We start from the raw sequence: 23868 nt of genomic DNA, 5'->3' as shown, positions 1-23868 counted from the left end.
TTTAGGTAAATTAAAGTACCTGTCTCACATGTCCAGCTCTAATCTGGAACCAGTTTATATGGAAGTATGAATATAAAATAGGAGACACAAAGAAGGAGGGAATACTTTTACATTCATTAATGAAAAATTAAGAGTAGCTTATAAAAATTATTGTTTTAGCTTCTTTTTTGGTTGAGTCAGCTGATAATATATCCTAACATAAATTTCAATACTTATTTTCATACCCATTGTGTTTTAATACCTTAATGTAGGTTAGTTTGTCCTTGTAACTTCAGTAAGAGGCGAGAGGCAGCACAGAGCCAGAATCAGCTTATGTAGGATTCCAGCTACATGTCTTACAGACACCAAAAAAAAAAATCTGTTTGTCTGTATTTGTGAATGTAAATTGATCTAAGTAAAATTATTAGTTTTTTTATATTATTCAAACTTTTACTTTCTATTAGACCAGCAGCCAGGATAGTACCCATTCACAATCCACAAGTCCATTGCCACTCACCTATTTCTAATAAATGGTAATGAAGAATTAAGAAATAGAATCTTCTTGAAAAGGCCCATAATGTAAGTGAGCAATTTTGATGCTTACACTAAATTCATGTTAAAAGAATCAACCTGCTTATAGGTGTGTGCTGGATTAGATTAGCCTTGCCAAAATAACTTCTAGGAAACTGGGTCTGTTAATACTTTACATTATTTTTTTATGAGTTATTTTAATTAAGTGTTGATGATGATGGAATATCTAAGATGTATGAAAGATAAACGCCATATTTATGCTTATTAGCAAAATATGCCAGCACAAGTATGTCATTTTGTGAGCTAAATTAGTTTAATACTAGTTGGAATTAAAATGTGTTAATCAAGGGTGTCTTATCCACTGGGGTGTCAGTAATGTCTGATGGAGATTTTCATGAAAAACGGAAAAGAAACTAAACCAATTAAAATATGTGAATTGTAAAGTAACTTTGGCGAAATTCATTTGATGTATAATTTATGCTTCATTACTTTTCTACAAAAAAAAACTCATGAAGAAAACTCATGAAGCATTTCATAGAATTATAAATATAAATATATGTGAATGTTATTATATATAACATGGCTAAAATGAAATGCTGAAGTCACAATATTTTGTAATGATTTTTCAAAGTAATGTTCTCAGTAGCACATGACTATAAGAAACTCAAAACATTTAAGAGAAAAAGATATTTTTTCCAAGTGAAATATAGAATAGCAAAATTGAGAATAGAAATCTATATAGGAAAGTCATGTACAGTAAAGGGAATAAATTAACTAAAAACTGGATGCAGAATAAGTAAAAAGTAATATTTAGTTTTTAAAAGAATGTTTATGCTTTTGGTTAAATCTTACAATGAATATGTCTGTAATCTTTCTAGGACTGTAAATAAATAATCAAAACCTGCCATATTTGTCATTTTCTAAAATTATGTTTGGGAGAAGTTTTTCCCTTGAAAGAGTCTAGAATAATTTTTTTTTTTTTTGGTCAGAGAGTGTGTCTTCCCTTTGTCTGCTTAAAATAGTACATCAAAAATATCAAAACAAAGATTAAGTCTGTCTAAAGCCATGCCTATATAGGACCAAGTAAGGTAGATATTTGATCTTTATGTAATTAATATAATTACTTAAAGATAACTCACATTTTTTTCAGGCTGTACATCACTTTTTACTTTTGTGATTTCGTCTAAATGTTGGTGGAAGCAGATTACTTTTTGGCAAATAATCATTTTGTAACAGGTTTTTGGACTGAAGATGGTTATGTGCTAAAGACAATTTGATTAAGAAAGCAGAATGTTTCATGTTCTTACTCAAATGCTGAATCTTTTATTAATGGAAAGAAAATATGTAAGTTTTGTGGAGGAAGGGAAAATGTCCCCTCTTTTTCCTGTTAGTTCTGGCTGGTCTAATAATCAAATTGACAGATTAACAGGTAAAAATAACCAAATTTACTACATATGTACACAAGGGGAATTTTCATAAGAATATGCAACCCAGAGACAAATCAGGCACTTGAGGCTTATATGTCATCTTGAGCTAAGGATAAAGGGTGGGATAGGTAGAGGTTTGAGACTTCAAAGTGGAGGAAGGCAATTCACATGGAGATACAGAAGCAAATATTTGGTAACAAATGTTTGCTGGGCCATCTTTAACACTGGGACACAGAGAGAACTTTGATGATCAAAGGGGCCTTGCTAGGTTCTTCTCTGTCTGCCACATGCTAGTTCATATTAAACTATGATTACCTATGATAGTTCCCTTCCCAGAGCAGATCCTCTATCTAATTTTTTTAGGTGGTTAGGGAGAAGGTCAAAGGTTCTTCCTGAGTCTTTGGTTTCTTATAAATAACCAGCTTCAAATAATCAATATCCCAAAGAGACATATTTTGAAGTGGCAAAATTTGCTCACCTTCAGCTGTAATATGTTGTTTCTGAAACCTAAGAATTATAGCTTTTTGAATATATTTCAATCCAAAACAACTAGTGTCCCATGTATAAACACGGCACTTTATGAAACAAACAACTGAGAGATGAGACACTGTATGGAATTGTTAGCATTTTTCATGGCTGGTCTGTGCTTCAGAAAAAGATCAGTAAGTTACCACAGTTTCTTTGCCAAATCATGCATAAATTAACCTGACATTCTTTTATAACAAAGAGTGGTTACTAAATACTACTACTCTATAAAATTGCCTAAGAATTATTATTTTTAACTCTGACACCCCAGGAATAGTAAGAGAAACCTGAAAGCAGTAGAAGAGGATAAAAGGCCTTATTATCATCTGAATTGTAAGTTCTCTTATATGTTGTTGATATGGATATTTTAATTATAATTCAGTATCTTTTTGGGGTCTCCAACACTTCGTTCATTGCCTACTTTTATTTGGTCCTCCGGAAGATATAATTTATCCTATTCAACCAAGTAGAATTTCCCCCTCTATACATATTTTATAAGCATTTTCTCATTAGAAAACCAGATATACCATGCCAATACTATGGCTTAGTCTTCACAATATTAATAGATACTACCTAATTTTACCAAGACAGTATTTCAACAATAAATTGGTCGGGTGAGATTTTATACGAGAGAACCAAGCTTTATTATATCTTTTGCTGGTTCTGAGAGTTTTTCATCACTCTTGTTCATTCACTCAGTTACTGAGCCAGCTACAGAACCAACCAAATATTTATCTAATGCTACTCTGTATACTCTCTCTCAGAATATGCTTCTTTCACTTTCTCATGAACCTCATTATAAAGTTATCACGTTATAATGAACAGTTTAATTATAATGAAGTTTCTCTTCTAATAATACCACATCTATTTACCACCATTCCCCACACTTCTACAATTCCCTGTTGGCATTTGACATTAAAAACACAAGTAAATAGACTGATGACTACATATATTATCAAAACTCCACCAAAAATTCAAGAAAAGAGAGATAAAGCTTATGAAATTTTTTTTATTTCAGTTGTCACATTTCTTTTATTCCGGTGAATCAAGATAACATGCTAATTAGTGTTTTTTAAGCAAATTAACTTGCTTACATGAAATGCTACTGCCTTTTCAGCTTTTCATGGTTGAGTGGTAGGAAGGGTAAAGAATTCTTTAAGTGAATGGTTGCACAGCTGCTGGGTGGCATAGGAAGAGGTGCCTAGGCAGACAATTTATTTATGGTCAGTTGGTCATGAGAATGAAATATGCATACCTGCCTTTATTCTATAAATATTACTGTAGTAGGACATTGCAGCAGTAAGAAAAGTAAAATGGTAATTAAAAAATTTGGTATTTGCTTTTGTTTTACATAAAATAAGGAGGTTGAACTAGTAAACTCTAAAAAGATAAACTTTCTAGTCTAAAAATATGTCAAAAAGTATATTCAAATAAAATTTTGTAAGTCATTTTACTATAATCGTACAATACAGAACTTATAAAACTTCAAGTGATTTGGGGAAGTAAGTCATTTTTTAAGGGAGTGTTCATTTTCTAAATTGTTTTTGTAAGTTCATGTTTACTTAGACTTGGTAATTGTGTAGTATTTCAGTCACTTAGAAAAATATTTTTTCAAAAATAGAAGCAAATTTCACATGAATAATTTTGTCCTCAAAAAAGTTCAAAGTTACTTTGAATTACATAAGTCCTGTATAATTATATATTCTAGAATATACCTCAGACTTCTCAATTAGAAGTATAAACTAATTGCTTCAATTGTCCACTCTAAAGAAGTTAGTGTTATCCTTCTCTTCATTATTGATCCATTCTAAATTATGCTCACAAAATAAAATATAGTATACAGAAAATGCTTAGATGTTTGGCATTTTAAAGAAACTTTTATTTTTAATGATTTAAAATTTTCTTATCAATTTGTTCTTAAAGATTAAATTTAAAGAGTTTCTAAAGCCACGTTGAAATATTTAACGTAAGATATAAGCTGATTTATACATTGCTACATCAATTTAAATGATTCTAATAAATACCAGTTTTACTTTATGGATTTATTACATTTTGAAGCCTCACAGGAAGGTAATTACTTGCTCTGGGACAGTTTTGTGTTCTTTCCTCTGAAGTGGGTTTTCTACCTATCAAGGCACACATTATACTGCAGTGCAGTAAATCCTCTATGATAATGGTTTGAAAGTAGAAGGAAAGGAGCCTAGAGGGGTTCTTTAAAGAGGAAATGACATTTAAACTGGCTCTTGGAGGATTGATAGAAACTTACTTGAATGAGAGAGAATACAGAGTAATCTCAAGTAGAAAATATTCTGATGTTGATAAGTCATATTTGTAGGTTTTTAAGAAACTATTATTGTTAGAAAATATTAACAAAGTTAATAACATTTGAGCAATGTTTTAAGCAAAAAAAATGAGCAAAATCATTTATGTACACTTTGATCTTGTAGCTATTAGAAGTTGTGCTTAAAATGGTTTTAATCACCTATAATTTCAGTACTGATAAATTATTTCTAAAACAATTTACCAGTACTGAAAATTTACCATTGGGGGGAAGGAGTTGAAATCTTCAGAGAGAAAGAATTGGACTGAGCAATCCACTTTCAACTAGAGTGAGGAAAGAGAGCGGGTTGCTTATAATTCTTAGGGAATTGAGATAAATCGTTAAGGGGTTTATGAAAGACCAAATAAAAAGAGGGAGACAGCTACTTTCCACTAATAGAAAGGGCAAAGAAAAAAGAAAAATCTCTCTTTAGAAAAGAGAAATTAGGCAAAGCAGAAGTTTAAAATTCCATGAATAATTCTTGATATAATGGAAAATAACAATCTTTTAAAATTGAATGAAATTTATACTGAAATAAATTATGATTCTAAATGGTATGATCATTTCTCTAAAAGACTACTTGGAGGAAATGAGCTGAATACTTGATTTGTATTTCTGTGAGTTTTTTTTTTTCTTTCTTTCATTTAGTGAGCAAATATTTATTGATTTTCTGGCTTTGTATGTATATTTATTCCTTTCGCTTTGGGTTATCCCATTCATTCTGGGCAGACAACTGAAACATATAGAAACAAGAATTTATGTCTATAAATGTACTTTCCATATGTAACAGTGCCAACTGTGTTACTCAACTTATAATCTTACTCCATGAGTTTTGTCTAATTTTGAAAACTTTTTTAATAGCATAACCTTGATTTTCAGTCATTCATAGCACTGCATGCTCTAATAAGAATGATATAATATGACTTTTGAGGGAAGGCACCAGATTGAAATATTATTTTCTTCGGGTTTTCATTGATACTTGCCATTTGGTGAAGAGAACATTATATTTGTTCCAGATTAGTGGACTGATAGTAGAAAACAGTTTTTTCCAGAAAATTATTCCTCCTATTTATTACCAGACTGCGATCTTTGAAAAACCCTAAGCAGAGGGCAGTGATCTTTATCGGCCTTATTCACTGATATGTCCAACCACTAGAACAATGCCATTGTAGGTGTTTAATAAATATTTGTTGAATGAAAGACTGGCTCTCTAGCATACCTTTTAATCAATAAGTACAGCATTTTTATTCTCCCAATTGCCTTTTGATCTGAACAGAACATAATTGTTGGTGTATTTTTTCCTTTAATTAGGTTTTCTTTTTTTTCTCTGGAAAGCATAGAAATAAGTTACTCCGACTCCTTGATAAAGATGGTGTGTGCCTTAGGATCATGTGCTTATATCCTCACCCCCTACCCCACACATTTCAAATACTTATAGATATTTATAATATACTAATATTTATACTTAAAGGTAATGCTGGGAATAATTAACACAGAATCATAGGGTTTTATTTTATTGATTTTCCTAGGAGACATTAGAGAACATCTAGTCTAACTTCCTCACTTTAAGGTTAAGATAACTAAATCCCTGAAAGGTTATTTGCTCAGGGCCCCTTTGCTGATTATTGGTGGTGCAAAAGGCCTATAGAATCTAGATCTTTGACTCCCAGTCAAATGTTTTTTGCACACACTTAAATATCTTTTTCCAGGAAAGGGTTTTTCCAGTTAATATATTGATTCACCATCGTGATACCTTCAGGCAAATATTGTGATGCCCAAACTATTAAAAAATATATTTTTTTGCTTCAAATATAACGTATAAGAACATTTCATAGTCAAGAAGTCTTGGAGAACCTGTTCTTCCGAGATTATTAATGCAGAGTATTCACATGTCTGTCAATAGATGTACTTTTATAGTATTAGTAGGTAATCTCCTAGATTAGTAATTTACCATAAAAGAATTTAAATTTGTTTTAATATCTTAAATTACATTTGAGAGCAAATTGACTTCTGAATAGTGAAGTACAAATATTTGTACAGAATATTCTCAGTTGCTAATATTACAAACTTTTGGGTTCTGTTGCTGTATCTGTACCTCAACAAGTAGGCAGTCGAGGACCTATGTGGTTAACCACATGGCGTAAGGTAAGGATCTACCTGGATATTATGAGCTTATGTTATAACAGCACAAATTTGATATTGAAAATGCTTTACTCATAGCAATCTTTATATTTTAGATAAAAGTAGTAGATTTTTGTCTAAATTAACCAGATTTTTGTCACTTTTTTGCTTTAATTATGTAGATACAGATTAGAATTAGTAAGTGATTTTTCTTTTCTTTTCTTTTTTTTTTGCCAAAAAAACACAAATTTGAACTTCTTGGAGGAGGACATACAAGAGGAGATAGCTAAAGAGAGATTCTGTCTCTCTCCCAATCTTATTCTGTCAGGACCTGCAGGGTCCCAGCTGTTATGCGCACTGCTTCTTCCTCTCAGCAGTCCCTTGATGAAGCCTCACAGTCAGATAAGAGAGTATGATGACAATCCCATTAAAACATATTTACTCACAATGCCATTGATTGCAGAAAAAATTTCTCTTTTCAAATAGTTCATTACACTAATTCTATAGCATCACTTTACATTCAGATGAACATGCAAAACTCCAATGCTCTGTTTCAAATAAGGCACATCTCAATGTTTATCTCAGTATTTGGTATTTAGTAATACTTTTAACATAATTTCTACCTTGTATTTCATTTCAAAATGAATTTATTATAAATAAGAATTATTAGTAACCTCTTTTTTCCCCATGTTTCAAAAACTAAATCGAAATTACACTTTGGATTAGTGAATATGTCATAAAACATTACTTTGTGAAAGAAAGGCAACCATTCTAAAACCAATGACACAATATTTAATTATTAAACATTTTTAAGTAAGTCCAGAATTTAAATAGACAGTTGCAGAAATGAAATTAGGTGATTAGGAAAATAGCAGAGGAAGTGTGAATATTGGGATATACTAGTTGATAGTATATTAAACTAATTAATCCAGTTTGGAGTTTCAGAAATGATAAAAGAGATGACTTTGATCAGGTTTGTGTAAACTAAGCATTTTTTAAATGTTAAGCTTGGAAAATCCACTTAAGTTGTATCAGCTGGAGGTGACAATATTACCTGAATGATCCGCTGTTTCTGTTCATTTAAAATGATCTCCTGGGAATACATTAACACATAATACCACAGTGAGCAGAAAGCCATATTGCTTGCTTAATTCTAAAGTTCCTCTTGTTGGTTTGTCCAGACCTTGGATTTTATTTTTCAGATGCTGCTTTTAAAATAGCCCTAGAAAATATATGTAGCTATGAACTATAGGCCTAATTTCTAAAAAATATTTGTAGAAAATACATTATAAATGTGGAATTTAATTATGTAAAGTATTATAGATTTGGCTTGCCCAAACCTTAGTTAAATTGATTCTTTATTTACATTTATTCTTAATATTTTACTTTATAACATTCAACTTTTTTGAGTTAACAATTCGCTTATGTTTCATGAAAGGAATAATCTTGCATTTAAGTGAATTATGTATCATGAAGTAATTAAACAAAATTATATTATTTTAATATAGCTTATAGAAAAAAATAAAAATGGAATTTTGAATGATTTTAGGAATAACTTCAAAAAATTTGATGCCTAAATCTGAGTGATCAAAAATATTCTTCTGTTCAACCTTGGACTATCACTAAAATGATATTTTTAGGATATTCTTCAAATAGTTATTTTTTGAGTCAACATATCTTAGTTTCTGATTCATTAATAAGATAAATTGAATTGAGTTTTAATATAAGACCATTTTTTCTTTCGTTGAAAGTACAAACATCATAAACAGTTAGGCTCAAACTATGCAAAGAAATTACATCTTTAAAATTTATAATCAGTTTTGAATCACACCAAACCCTCATTCAAGGAAAACCAAACCTCTTTAGCCACAGTAACTCTTGGAAAAGAAATTTCTTTACCATTTTAAACAGAGCTACAAAAGAAAAGGTGAAGAAATTTGGGAACTTTAAAATTATTGAAGGAAATTGATTACCAAAGCTGATAAATCGGCCAAAAGTATATACTCAAGACCCAATTTATTAATGATGTAGCCAGTAAGGCTGTTCCTGAAGTCTTAGCATGGAAATTCAATTGCCTAAATTTCTTAATCCTTTTTGCCAATTAGGCATTATTCTCTTAAAAATAATTCAACATTTTAAATAAATTGCTATAGTTACTTTAGTCATCTTTGATGTTTTTACTTTTTCTTTGGAAAATTTTCCAGATAGTCTACAAAAAATAAAATTTAGCAGTGACTTTTCTTAAAAGCAATTAGTTGACTGAAAGTAGCAGTAAATTGATTTATGTTTTGTATAATTCTAAAAAAATTTAAAGCAGTTTATTTTCAGTGTATTTTACATTGTGCCGTTTTTGTTTTGTTTTGTTTTGTTTATTTGTTTGTTTTATTTTAATAGCCTTTTATGTCACCTCGGTACCCTGGAGGTCCAAGGCCCCCATTGAGGATACCTAACCAGGTAAGATTTATGTGCTAAAGTTTTTGTTGTTGTTGTTGTTGTGCTTTTTAAAGAATCAATAAAGGTCTTGAAAATGTCACAAATATTTACCTTTATCCCTTCTCTATTCCAGTTAATGCTGCTTCTAGTAATATATAATCTACTTCAGGTGTTGGCAAACTATGCCCCATAAGTTGGCTGACTGTTTTTGTAAATAAAGTTTTATCAGAACACAGCCACACTCAATTCATCTATGTATTGTCTTTGGCTTTTTTTATACTGCAATAGAAGATTTGAGCAGTCATGATAGAGACCATATATGGCCTGCAACCCTAAAGTATTTACTATCTGGATCTTTACAGAAAAAAGTTTGCTGACCCATGGAGTCTACCATGTACTTTGAAACTAAGTTTTAAATACGCATAATTTTGGTTAATTATACTCTCATTTAAAGGATGGCAATAAAATTTTCTATGAACATAATTTTTTAGTTTTATATATTTTCAATATCATGGCTGTAACATTCATATCAATTTTGCCCAATTATGTTGGCATATTAGGCATATAATTAGCTGCTTCTAGAAGGTTTAGATCTATTAATAAATAAATTAACAAATTATTAACAATAACAATTATTAACAATAGATCTTCCGATTTTTTTTACCTACAAGAGCTCTGAGATTTCATAAACTTTTGTCCTCAGATATTTTTTAAGCAATATCATAAATATTTATTTGCTAAAGCAAATAAAGAACAATTTTTAATTTTCAAGGAGTTTACAGTTTAGTTTTAGGGTATAGACAACATGCACATATATAACACAAAAATAAGTTAAATGCTTAATTATATGGAATATTTATATCAAGATCATTGTTTTGTCACTTTAATTCTGTCATTTGTATACTTCAGCATTTTCCCACATCTAAAGTAAACCTGTTATCAAAATAAATTCTTTTCCTTTCTTTATTTCCACTTTTTTCCTGACCAGAAATGGAAGAAAGTTGGGCTAACACATTTGATAGCAACAGAGTCTGCTTCTCCTTACTGACTCTTACTGAAATTATGCAGTGTCTTTGAAGTGTCCCAGTTTGCTAGTGTTCTCTGGTTCAAGTGCGCAGCAAGGAGTGCCAGCACCCCCACAATCACCCCCAGGGGAGGACTTTAAGCAGGAAGCAGTGTTGGAAGCCCTCCTATTAGCAGCTGGAAGAGTTTTCTGCTGCAGACTGAATCTGCATTCAGTACATAGGGCCACGGGAACATTGCATGAAATAGGAAAGGGAAGTGCACAGATGCCAAGCGTTTGAACATTTGGGAATTTTATTTTCTCTGTGGGTAAACCTGTATATATTAAGTCAGATCTACTTACATAGGTGTCTGAGTCTTTTAAATTTCTTTTTAAAGGACAGAAGGTTACATCTTTTATTGGAGTCTTCTTGATGTTTCAGATATCCCATTCAGAGTTTTGTATATTACTCAGATCTAAGAGATTCCTGAAAATATAAATTAGGGAAATGTGAATTTCTTGTATAAGTGTGTTTTTAGAATTTTTATGACTTCATATATTCCATATTAGTAATGACTAACTGGTGGAGTTATTGGAGCTACATCCATTTGACATTGTTGACATCCTACTGTGTATAAGATACTATACTAGGTTTCATACCTGTAGCAACTGGCAAAGTGAGACACACTTTTAGGAAGAAACATGGATGGGTTGTGGGGATGCAGAACTGTAAATCTAGATTGTTTGAAATTTTTTTAAAAACAAGTTTATAATGGCTTCGGATTTTTTAAAAAAGAAATCAAAAATTTAATGGTAATTGTTATGATACAGACTCTTTTTCCTCAAGAATTTAAAAATCTTTACCTAAGCATATTTTAAAACAATTGTACTCTTTTATGAATGGCTCTTTTTTGTCCCCTAACCAACAGATAGCTAGTTAAGCTTTATTAATTCAAACATCTAACTTTCAAATTTATAATAATTTACATTTATACTATTTTAAAAATAATTTTCTGAACACATTAATTGGGTTAATAGTGTAAACATATTGTCTTAGGAAATGTTTAACCTATTTAGGAGCATAACCCTTTCAAACAACAAAATGGATCTCCAGTTCTATTTTGGAGTCATTAAAGTAGACTTGGCAAAACTTTTTGGTGATTGATTTGAAAGATACATATGCAAGTTAATTTTAAATATTTTTATTTAGTCCTCATTTAAAATGATCACAAATGGATGAAATTTTGTTTTATTGATGGATGTATCTAAGAAAATAAAAAATGAAAAATATTAACCTCTTCAATGGTGTTAACTAATCATTTTGAATATGTTAATAAGCAGATCCTTCAGAATTTATAATTATTAAGTTAGACTATAGATTTTAATTCAAGTTCTCCTGAGCTGGTTTTCATGGTTCTGGGCTAAATTCACCATGCTTTATACTGTTTGTATATTCATAGGACTGGATATTTAGTATATGGTATAATATCACTATGCCAAGAAATATATGAAATAGTAAAATGATGAAATAAAAGTCAAATTACAAAACTATACAATATGGCAAAAAGTAAATATATATGAAAGAACATATGAAACACAGAAGTGAAGTCCAGAAAATATTTTTGACTACGGTTTTACACTGAAATTTGTTTAACTGTCAGAATGGGTCATTGGTGTAGAAGCATCCATAATAACTTGCAGTGTAGCAGATCTTTATCCTTCTCCTAGATGAAATCTCTAATTAGAAAAATTCATAATATTCATTCAACACTATGGTAAGGAAACCAATGAAGCCAGAAATATAGACTGTTAATTAACATCAGGAATAAACTATCGATTTATCAATCCTATATAATTTTGAGAATTTATACTCTATTTCTGACCATTCTTAAAACTTTGTCAACAGGTATATGAACTGAGATAATACATAGTACAGTTGACCATTTTGTATTCTAAAGCCAATTTTGGTATTCTAAAAGCACATTACATCTAATTATTTTACTGAAACTCTCAAAGATATTTGTCCAATAACAGATGAGTGGTTAAATAAATTTTAACATATCTAAATGGTGAGATAGTATGCAGCTATTAAAAGTCATGTTATAGAATTAAATTTATTGATATGATAAAATGTTTATGTTATATTACCAAATGTGAAAAAGAAGGCACAAAACATATTCAGTACATCACCTATGCTATGTCACTGTATATACTCAGAGAATTTCCCCCACTCATGTGGCCCACCTCCATGCACACACACTTGTCAGAAAGACTGTCAGGACCATAGCTTTTATTTCTGGGTGGTAGGATTATGAGTGAATTTTTTTTATTCTGTATTTTTAAAGTTTGTATTGAGCAGTTATTTCATTTGTGATTAGGAAAAGGTATTATTAGTTATATAGAGAGATAAATAAAAGTATAGGTGTTTCTCCCGCCTTTTTTTTTCTTTTAAGGCGGGAGAAGTTAGATTGAAGCCAGTTGATTAGGGTATATTAAATAACCAGAGAATAAAATATCTATACTTTATTAATATTGAATTAATATTGAATGTATCATTTTTACATTATAGAAGGAAAAACAATGGATACTGAGGATAGGAAAATCTTAAAAAGACTTTTCTTCATCACTTTTCAGATAGGAAAAATATCAACAGGCTTTTGAGCAGGAAAAAAAAATGTTGTTGGGACATTTACTTGTATACTGAAACAAACTTACTATATCCTCAAATAACCAAGGTATTTTAAACAAACTACATACTTAACTCTTTTTCCCATGTTCTCCTTTTAGGACAAATGCTGTTTAGCATGTCTTTTACCAATATTTTCTGTCTTTGTAAAAATTTTCAAATGTAGAAATTGACTTTTGTTTAATGATATCAATATGAAAACAAAAGAAAGACTTCAGCCGCATAAAGAGAAATATGTTTTACATTAAGTGAAAAGTAGGAGTCTTCACTAAAATTGTAAGGAGAATGACTATATCAAAATCCCTAACTTTAAAAATTAAATATTTTGTACCTGGTTAATGTAAATTAGTGGTTAATGATGAAAGCATAAAGTAGCTTTTTTTGCCAGTTCAAAATATTCCTTTCTATCAACTGGGATCTCCCAATTTCTTTGTTTCTTATTGATAATTACATTATTAATGTATTTAAATTACTATTTGAAATCTGATGAAACACAATTAAAATGTGTTATTTCTTTAAGAATTTGAATTGTAAGTGTATCCTGGAATATATATCTTTTAAAATTATTTTCTACAATTGTAGAAAGGAAATTAACAAATTCAATGTCTGACAAAAAAGAAATTCATTCTCCTCTCAAACCAGAGAAAGTTTACATAGTGAATTCTGTGCAGTCTTACGCAATTTAAGTTATAGTTACACAGAGCTTTTTGGCACAATATTTACTACTTTTGCCAAAGCTTCTCATTATTGTTACAGCCATTTTGTCACAGATATACCCTTTTGGGATATAAGCCAATACAAAAAAATGCATTTGCATCTGCTTGATTGGAAATTTCATAGAACTATACAAAATCTCTTTTAAAAATATTCAAAAAGTATGTGTTGAGGTTTACTAAGTACCAAACCCAATTCTAGATGTGGAGCTACATCAATAAACAAACTAAAGAAAATCTTGAGGATTTAGCATTGTAACTCAGCACTGCCCAGTAGAACTTTCTGGGACGGTAGAAATGTTCTGTTACTGCACTGTTATGTGCAGAACTTTCTGGTACTTTAAGCACTTTTCAGTACTTGAAATGTGGCTAGAGTGACTGAGGAACTAAAATTTTACTTTGTTAATTCACATTTAAATAGCCACATCTGGCAAAGCGCTACTGTATTAAATAAGTAATAAATAAGTAAATATATATGACAAATAAGTAATACATGTAATAAATAAGTAAATATATATAACAGAGAGTGAGTTGTGCTTTGGAGATGTTTTCCTACACTGAATGTAACATTTCTGTATTTTAATAAATTTTCTGTTGATACTGCCTTTTCACAGAAAAAAGAAATGAAAGTGATATCTCCACTCAATTGTGAAGAGCATCTTAAGTTCAAATGCCAGCAATGCCAAGTAATGGGTGACTTTGAGCAAGTCACTTAACCTTTCTGGGCCTTGATTTTTTTTTTAATAAGTAAAAGGAGAATGCACCCAGATATTTCTAAAATGTTTTCTAGTTTTAAATTTTATTGATTATATTATTCTACTTCACTTCATATAATTGAAGAGGCCCATTAAAAATTTGCATAGATCAAAATGATTAACGGAATTATATCATAAAAACATTGATAAACTCACTATTTTTTCATCATCAGTGAGCATTTAGTCTCTATAAATAGATATAATAATATTCAAGGAAATATACATCAGAATCTTAAGTTGGCAGAGGGGCTTAGCATTGGAATCATATGATGAATCCTTTGTAAACTAAGTAATTCTTTTATGAAGCAAGACGTTTCTCCATTTAATTATTTCTATTTTAATAAAATTTTATATTTCATGTATTTTAAATTCTAGAATTTAAGGCTTGTCTTTTAGAGTATCATTTGAAGCCTGGCTTTGCTACATGCTGAAAATATAACCATGTATGAATGAACAAATTACTTATGTATTAAATCTCAGTTTCTCATTAGCAAAAAGAATCAATAGTAACCTTATTGTTGTAAGCATTGAGTGAAATTATAAATATAAAGAGCTTAGCACAAGTCCTAGCACAAATATACTGGTTTACAAGTATATATTATTGTTATTATGTTTGTTATTATTAAGCACCTTTATCATTACTTATTTTCTGTCAGAGTGAAGATTTCTTATAGAACAAAGAATGTGTGCTGAAATTTTGACCAGTTATATAAGTCTGAATAGAACACATATAACATGTTAAAAATGTGGAAGTAATATCAACTATAAGATATATAAATTTTCCCCCCTGTCATTGAAGGTTTAAAGAATGCAGTGGTTATATCCTTGTTGATGCTCAAAACCATAATCTGGTCATTCCAGAACTGACAAAAATTTTTAAGAGTTAGAGAGTTGACTTCTAAAAGAAAACAACTGGTGACTAAAAAGTTAAATTTAGATAAAGACACTTATTTTGAAAGACAATTTGACATTGATCAAGATTTCTGTAGGATTATGCTATATTTTAAAATGATGAGTAAAAACAGAAAGATGTCAATTATTCTTACATTCCAAGATAAACAAGAAAAAGCAAAATTTTGAATCTGGTTTTGAAAGTGGTTTTGAAAATTTTGAAAATGATTTCCAGCGATAAAATATTATTTCTCCAGTTAAATATAGAAGTTTAGAATCAAAGTCTAGAGTGTAAAACTAACCACTTGGAGACTTTAAAAGCAAGAACTTTTTAAGCAAACTTGCAATTGAAGATAATGTTGATTAGTCATATATTTTTAGTCTTCTTTCTAATTCATTTCTTTATACCTTTGACACTTCCCTCTTGAAACTCCGCTTGTGCTTTCTGAACTGTTGGTCTAAGTTCCCCCTACCCCCTACTCCTTAATTTAACATTTATTTAGTTTGTTTTCTTTCCTACCTATTCTTGGTATTTCTAAATAATTATATATTTGATCTTATTTCTTTATACTCTTTGAAGTCTATTCCATTTTTATGAGTTTAACACTGATGATTCCTAAGATTGTCCAATATAAACCCTTTTTCTTTTATTCCTTCAATAAATATTTATTATTCTGAGCCAATAGGCATAAATAAGGTCCATACTCTCTCTCAGAGGTTACAGTCTATCAGAAATACAGAGAAAAAAGCAAGCCATGATCATATTTAAGTTTTATAAAAGTGAATTACAAGATCCTATAAAAGCACATAAAATGCCCTTACTTTCCTTGCATGCTAAGACATTCAAGGAGGCAGGGAGGAGTCACACAGAGGTAGCAAAAGAAGCAATGGCCTCTGTGATTGGATGATTGGCAATATTGAGCAAATAAATACATTGATTGAACAAATAAGTAAAAGATACTGAAGGTAATAAAAGGTTTCTCCGTGTTGGAGAAAATAAAAACATTGAAAGGGAGAAGAATAAAAATAATCCTGAGATTTTGGATTGAAACTGGAGATGCTAAACTGGTGTTGGAGAGTTTAGAGGTATAAATTTATGGTATGTTTATGTGTGTGGGGGAGAAGTAGGAGAGAGAGAGAGAAAGAGAGAGAATATGAATTAGTCATATGTGTGTGTGTGATAAACACATACATAGTTTTTCAAGCTCAGAATCTTCTGAGAGGGTGCAGAAGCAATATATTCACCTAGTAGTGAACACTGTGAGAACCCAGATCTTGATGCCTAAATACTTTTCTTCACTGGAAGGAATCAGAGCCATTTGGAGAAAAGACTGATTTCAGGCCTAGGCCAGAAAAAGTATGGGATGAACCTGGAATATGTTTTGCTAGTAAGAACACAAGAGCCAGCTTGAAGAGTTTCCCACTGGCCAAATCTCAGATGATAGTAGTAGATTACAACTCTTTAAATATAATAGGAATCCATAGGTTTATACTTACATAATTAAATAATAAATAAATAAATAAACTCTTTCTTATAGTGGAATGCTAGCTAATAAACATAGAAAGCTTGACGGACATGGGATATGTCTATTTGGCAATGACCATAGTGCTTAAGAGTTGTCAGTGGATAGTAACAACATCCAACTGGTGGGTTGATAAAGGATTGATGAGGAATGGGATAGTGACAATCTTGGAATAGCTCTAATACTGAAAGTAATCAGTTACAAATGGGAAACATAACGATCTTATGGTGTAGAAACCTGGCATACCCCAACATAATCACATGATAAAACTTAACATCACCAACAGTGGTATGAATCAACATGATGTGCCCTCTAATGTGATCACTGAGAATAGCACAACATCATTTCTGTGGTATTCCTGCTAAGAAAATATGACCCACGTCTGGGTCATAAAAAGCCATCAGAATATCATCTGTAGAATTTAACACTCATTCTCTTTAAAACTGTTGAGGACGTGATAGGGAAAAGCTAAGGAATTATTATTATTGCTTGGAAGAGAATGAAAAAAACATGACAACTAAGTGAAACATGTGTTCCATGAGGTCCTGGTCCCAGAAAGAAAAAGAAACATTATTGAGACAAATGTCATATTTTGAATGATGTCCATGGCTTGGGTGGTAGTGTTGTATCATTGCTCATTTCCTGACAAGAAAGTTGTGTTGTGATTATGTAGGAGAATATCTTATATTCTACAGTACTTAGGGGTAATGAAGGCATAATGTCTGCAACTTGCTGTCACATGGTTCTGGAAAAGACAGGATAAAAGTACATAGAGAGAAGGAGAAAGTGATGAGGCAAATGTGGTAAAATGTTAACAGTTAGGCAGTCTGTGTCAGAGTATATGGGAATTATTTGTACTGTTTGTGCAATTTTTCTATAATTTAAAAAAATTATACATATTTTAAAATAAATAAAAGGGAAACTTGTCCCAGACAAAGGTTGCTGGGAAGAATTTTTTAGGAAGTGATCCCTAAACTGAGGTCTAAAATATGTCAGCCATAGGTACTACAGGGTCTTTGAACGCCTTGAGAGGAGAGATCATTTAGTTTAGTTTCAGTTTTTATTTTGTTTTGTTTTTAATGGCTGACATTTAGATATTGTTGATTGATTGCATGAATTGAAAAAAACTGAAAGAAGTTTGGTATGGCTGAACGTTAGAATGTCACTGTGGCAGTGGCAAGAAATTAGGCTGGAAAGGTAATCAAGGAACAGATTATGTAGTAGGGACTCGATAAATATGTATTGAGTGTGTTTGTAAGCAAAAAAAAATTCAAATAATTATAAAAGGGACAAGGGAAATGCCAACTCTTTACTGTATCCCAAGTGACAAAGAAACAGGTCTGATCAGGATATATAAATTCTTTAATATTATTTTTTTAATATTCAAAATTTTTAACTAAACAAGATTTATCCTTAAATTAGTGATCCTTTATAGAAAATTTTGCCTATTGTCAGGATTATGTATATATGTGTGTACCTATGTACTTCATAGGATCAACAGGTTGAAATTGCTTACAGCTTTGTTCAGCTCTAAGTACTGCTCAGACAACTATAAGAAGTTGCAATTCAGTATGTCTCCAGAATTACACCCTACATACATAAACTCTGTTAATCTCCATCTTTTTCAGTTCTAATTTTCTTTGTTTATATGGCCAAATTGTTTGAACTTAATTAGAGTATTATTTTTTCCAAATAGTTTCTTAGGGAAAATGTGACTACAAAAAATATTCATTGGTCCTTTGGCATTTTAGCCCTGCTGCTCTTGCAGTCCCAAATGAGTAAAATAATCTGTAGAAACAGAAAGCTTACATTTAAGAAGCAAAATTAGTTATTTTAGTACCCTTAGTAAATTAATTTAGGAGGCAGGCATTATACTTCTCGGAAAAATATAGAACAATTTTTGCCTAGATTTCCCCACCAAAGTACATATTTTGTTTGACACAAAATGGGCAAAATAGAATCTTTTTAGAACTAAGAACTCATACTAGGTATATAGAGCTATAAAATTTATAAATGAATGTCAAATATAAGAAATCTTGTGAAATACTCAAATCCAATCTGTAATTATAAGAATTTTAAAAGAGAATTGTTAAAGCACTTATTTTATAAATATTTATAATATTGCTTTTAATTTTGTTTTACTAAATATGCTAGGCACTTGGAGGTGTCCCAGGAAGTCAGCCATTACTTCCCAGTGGAATGGACCCAACTCGACAACAAGGTGACTACTTTAAAAGTGAAATGGATATGCAGAATCACAAAGAAATTCCTTTATTTTTTAAAGAAGTTTTTATTGGAATAAGTCTTCCATAATTATACCAATTGCATTTTTGCAAATAACGGTGCCAAGTGATTTATATTTTCAGTTAACTCGTAATTATGCATGATAGTGAGGGCAGGTGATAACAACAACAACAAAAAAAATGGAATAAATACCAAGCATAGAGGAGACTACTAACCCCTGGGTTAGCACTCATATTTATTACATTGGTGATTACTTCATGCTTTTTTGTTTTAGGACATCCAAATATGGGTGGACCAATGCAGAGAATGACTCCTCCAAGAGGAATGGTGCCCTTAGGACCACAGGTAAATAAACAATGCAGAAAGTAGAAGCTGAGTTTTTTGCCTTTATTTTATGTAAACAAACTATGTTTCCACAGGTAAATAAACAATGCAGAAAGTAGAAGCTCAGTTTTTGCCTTTATTTTATGTAAACAAACTATGTTATCTATTAGCTTTTGTTATATATCTTAAAGGCTTGATATAAGGATTGTTAGGCTCTTAAGAACATAATATCTGTGACATGTCCAAATCGATATAACAACAAACCATATTTTAACACATACTATCACATATGCATTCAGTACACTTGAAAAAAATACATTGCATAGAAATACATTATAGTAATTATTATTAAAAAAAACTATTACCCTTTTAGTTATATTGAGGAAACAAATAAAATTATTTTAAAAGATAACCACTTAAATAAGTTAGATGAAACCTAGTTCATTGAAAATATTAAATAGAATAAGCGACATAAAATATATTTCTGTAAGTCTTTTAGAAAATGCCATTGACAATTTATTTTATACAACCATGTCTCTTTATAAAATATGAAAACAATAGAGAACCATTTAGAAATAAACATTAAATGGGTCATATTGGGCAAGCATAATGCTATCAGTATACCTCTTATGTTAGCCTACTTCTCTATGACTATTTCTCAGAAGTGTATACCGAGGTTGGTGACATCTTTTAAGTATGCTCCTCCAGGATGTCACTTATTTTAGCTAAAACATCCTTTTGTCTCTCTTGAGAAAACTGTGTGGGGTAGAAATTAATTGTATAATGTCATATTTCAAAGAAACTAATCCAAAATCCAGAATTTAAAATTTCTACCTCATAGGTCAGAGGTTAGCATGTCATAACACTGGTTAAAAAGAATGAATTAATTTATTTTCTTTATCCTTTCCAAGAACAGCATTATAAGTGACCATTTTTGGAGCCTATTTTATGTATCTACTTAAAAAAAAAAAGTTAATATTTTATTGTGTTCCCAAAGGACCTCTTTAGAGAATTAAGAATCAAACACCTAGATAATATAACTTAGAGTTAGGAGTTTCTAACCAATGCACAATAATATATATATATATATCAACTATATTGAAACACAATGTGCATATAACCCAATGTTTGGAATACCATATTACATGGGAAAAAACCTACTATATAAATATATATAAATATATGTGAGATTATCTAAGTCAGAAGAAAATAAATCATACAGATGCCACCCAGGAGCAGAATGCATCCACATTTTTGTAGTAGGATTATAGAAACAGTCTCTGGAATATTGTCTTTAGCTTTATGCACAAATGAAACACACATCTCTTTCTTATCATAGATATTATTTCCATTATTTTTTTAGTTTAATATCAATGTAGTAAAGAGAGACAGTAGTTATCTTTTGGAACAATTTAACTACTGAAGTTATTGAACAATTGAAAAACAAAAAATGTATATATTATCTAATGATTCTTAGATAATGCCAATTTAGGCAAAGTACACCTAGAACATGGTAAACATGTGATTAGTACTTACTTCATGGATGAAGAAATAAAAGTTTGCTCCAAATCCCGGCCTATTTTTCCCACCCCTTAATCTCTTTTAATTCTAAGTTCAGTGGTAATACATGATTTTTTACATTTATATCAGTATCCTGTTAATAGAAAAGCAAAATTATCTATTTAGTCAAGAAAAACATCTTCACTAATACTAGATTTGAATTCATTTTTCTACTTACTTTTGTGCTAAGATATGCTTAGCTTGCCTGTGTTCTTAGGCTTAGCAGGTGTCATATGACTAACAGGAAAATTCACCAATACCACCCAACTAATTCTAGTTCCTCTAGCAATCTAAAGGATAAATGAGTTATTTACAAGTAAAAACATACCAATATTTCCAAATCAAATACTTGAGGTAGAGAAATGACGAGATGTGATAAGCTCTTTAGGAAGAGAGAATAAACTGATTTCTGTATTTTCAAATCTAAGATGGGAGGTAGCATTTAGTTCAAGATAAAGAACTTTCCAGAAATTAAACTGCCCAATCATGGAAAAACTCTTTATGAACTTTCCAAGTAGAGTCTGAACAACCATTTTGTCAGGAACATTGCATTGGGAGAGAGATTAAACCAGATGGAATTGTATAGCTGCCATCAGCTTTAAAATTCAGTGATTCTAAATTAGCTCTTTCTATTCTGCCTTTGTTGATACCACTTGGAAAGCCAGTTGTTATTCTTTCTTATCTTTCTGTTTTCTTTTTGCTTCAGATTATTCACAATAATGAAAATATTTTGTAAATCTATTAAACTATGTATTGGATAATTTCTTTCTTCCTTTTTTTTTTTTTCTTTTTAGGCGAGGCAACCCTTGGTTGACCTCACAGATTGCAAGGACCTTGTCAGCTTACAATCCCTTATTTTTTTATTTTTTATGCCTACAGCACCTGGTCTTTCTAGGTGGTCTCCCATCCAAGTACTAACCAGGCCCGACCCTGCTTAGCTTCCGAAATCGGATGGGATCAGGCTTGTTCAGGATGGCATGGCCATAAACATTTCCTTGATAAAATAAAACACAGATTTTTCTAAGACCAACACTGAGGAGCAGCTTCCTTATGAAGCGTTTCTGTTATGCTATACCGTTCAGACTTTCTTCCCAATGACTATCTTCTCAGAGATTCCTTGCTAATGCTACTGCTGTCCCCACCGTGTTTGATCGCTTTAACTAGTAAGTCAAGTGTGGCTAGAAACCATTCCACTCTCTTCATAGCAAACCAAATTTGGATGTTAAAATAAGATTTCCTTAAAGTAAAAGAAATAAACAATATATAGCATGTAACTAGGTAATTTATTTATAAACTGTGGCTTATTCTCTGTAAAAGACTTTCTCGCACTGAATATCCCCCTTGTCATCTTAGCACCTACTACACAGAAGGCCACAGCAAATGAGTTAACATGAGTGTAAATGTGTATTGCTTGTTTCTGAACCACAAGAAATTCAGTAGGCTGCAGGATGTATTTGGGAGAAAGGGAAGAAGGTAAAAATTATAGGAAATAAGAAAAGGAAATGTAGGCTGAGCTGATCTTTGACTAATCTCGTTGAGCCATGCTGGGGAGTCTAGTCTTCATTCAATAGGCAGTGTGTGTTGTCATGGCTTTTAAGTGACATAAAGAGGACTGTTAGTGTAGTTCTGGAGGCCGTTGGGAAATAGATTGGGATGGGGAGAGACTGAGTCAGAGAGACCAGTTAAGACAGTACACTAGTCTTAGTAAATGGCAAAGAGTAGTGAGATGAAAGGGAGCACTATTTCAAGAGCTATTTTACGGATAGAAACAATAGCCTTTAAGGTAACTGACTAGATATGGAAACCAAAAGAAAAGGAAGAGATATCAAAGCTCCTAGAGGTTCTTAGCCTGGAACTGACTGACGGAGGCAGTATAAAGAACAGTCATGAGAAGATAATAATATTCAGTTTACTTTTAGTTATGTTGAGCACGAAGTGGTATCCAGATGGAAACAACTCATGTGAAGTTCAGCATATAAGTTATCTAGGAGCTTAGGAGATCTATCATGACAAAATATAAAAGATTTGGGAATCCTAACAAATAAATAGTTGTTGAACTAATGGTAGCAGCTAAAATTACCCATAAGTGTGCATTTATTGAAGTAATAAGAATTATTATTCTTAGAATATTTAAAGAATGCTGTGGCTAGAACATGGGAGAAAGCAACATTACAGAGTTAGCAAAGTAAAAAGAGCCAGCAAAGGAAACTGAAAATGAGTAGTCAGAAAAAAGTTGAAGGAATACTGGTGTAAGAAAGTCAAGCATGAAAGTGATTCATAGCGACACAATATAACATGATAATGTTAAATTTAATCTTTTGGCCCTTATGGAAACTAAAGTAAGATAATATGATATGCATGTTAAAACATTTAAATGTTTTTATCATTTTAATGCATGTAATAGATATTGACAGAAACCTATTAAGTCATATAATTCATGCATACATATTCTGAGTGTACTTTAGTTTTCATATATTTTTCTACATTTCTATAAATGCATTTCTTTGTTTGGTATATTATTTTATAAACAGAAGTTTGCATTAAACTTTCTTATGTTGGGTTCACCTGGGTTGTTTTTTTTTTTCCAGACCATAATTGTTCAAACATGTTTCAAGCTTGTTGACTGTTTTTTCTTTAAAAACAGAGTTTTGAATTTGTGAAATGTTTTATTTTTAAAAGCTCACTATTGTATAGATTTTAGGAAATTAATAAAAATAAATATTATTGCAACTATATCTTAATCTTTTAACATGCTCCAGTGATCTTACATATTCACATTGTTTTTAAAAGACACAAAGCAAAGTAATTGTTAAAATAGAAACAAAAGTACAAG

The 23868-nt window shown here is 30.9% G+C and overlaps 1 protein-coding gene and 1 pseudogene across 2 annotated transcripts in view; one reads left to right on the top strand and one right to left on the bottom strand.

Moving 5' to 3' along the window:
• Positions 1-23868, top strand: part of SSBP2 (single stranded DNA binding protein 2) — a 251578-nt gene that overhangs the window by 186540 nt on the left and 41170 nt on the right. For both annotated transcript variants that reach the window (XM_006913192.3, XM_006913191.3), the window contains 3 exons: positions 9298-9357; positions 19062-19128; positions 19426-19496. In XM_006913192.3, the coding sequence (XP_006913254.1) occupies positions 9298-9357; positions 19062-19128; positions 19426-19496 (198 nt within the window). The remainder of the gene's footprint in view (positions 1-9297; positions 9358-19061; positions 19129-19425; positions 19497-23868) is intronic.
• On the bottom strand, positions 21906-22024 carry LOC112480660 (annotated as a pseudogene).

Source organism: Pteropus alecto, unplaced genomic scaffold (assembly GCF_000325575.1).
Source record: "Pteropus alecto unplaced genomic scaffold, ASM32557v1 scaffold20, whole genome shotgun sequence".
Classification (NCBI taxonomy): domain Eukaryota; kingdom Metazoa; phylum Chordata; class Mammalia; order Chiroptera; family Pteropodidae; genus Pteropus; species Pteropus alecto.
The sequence above is the reverse complement of the archived record's forward strand: the minus strand, read 5'-3'. Positions and strand labels throughout refer to the sequence as shown.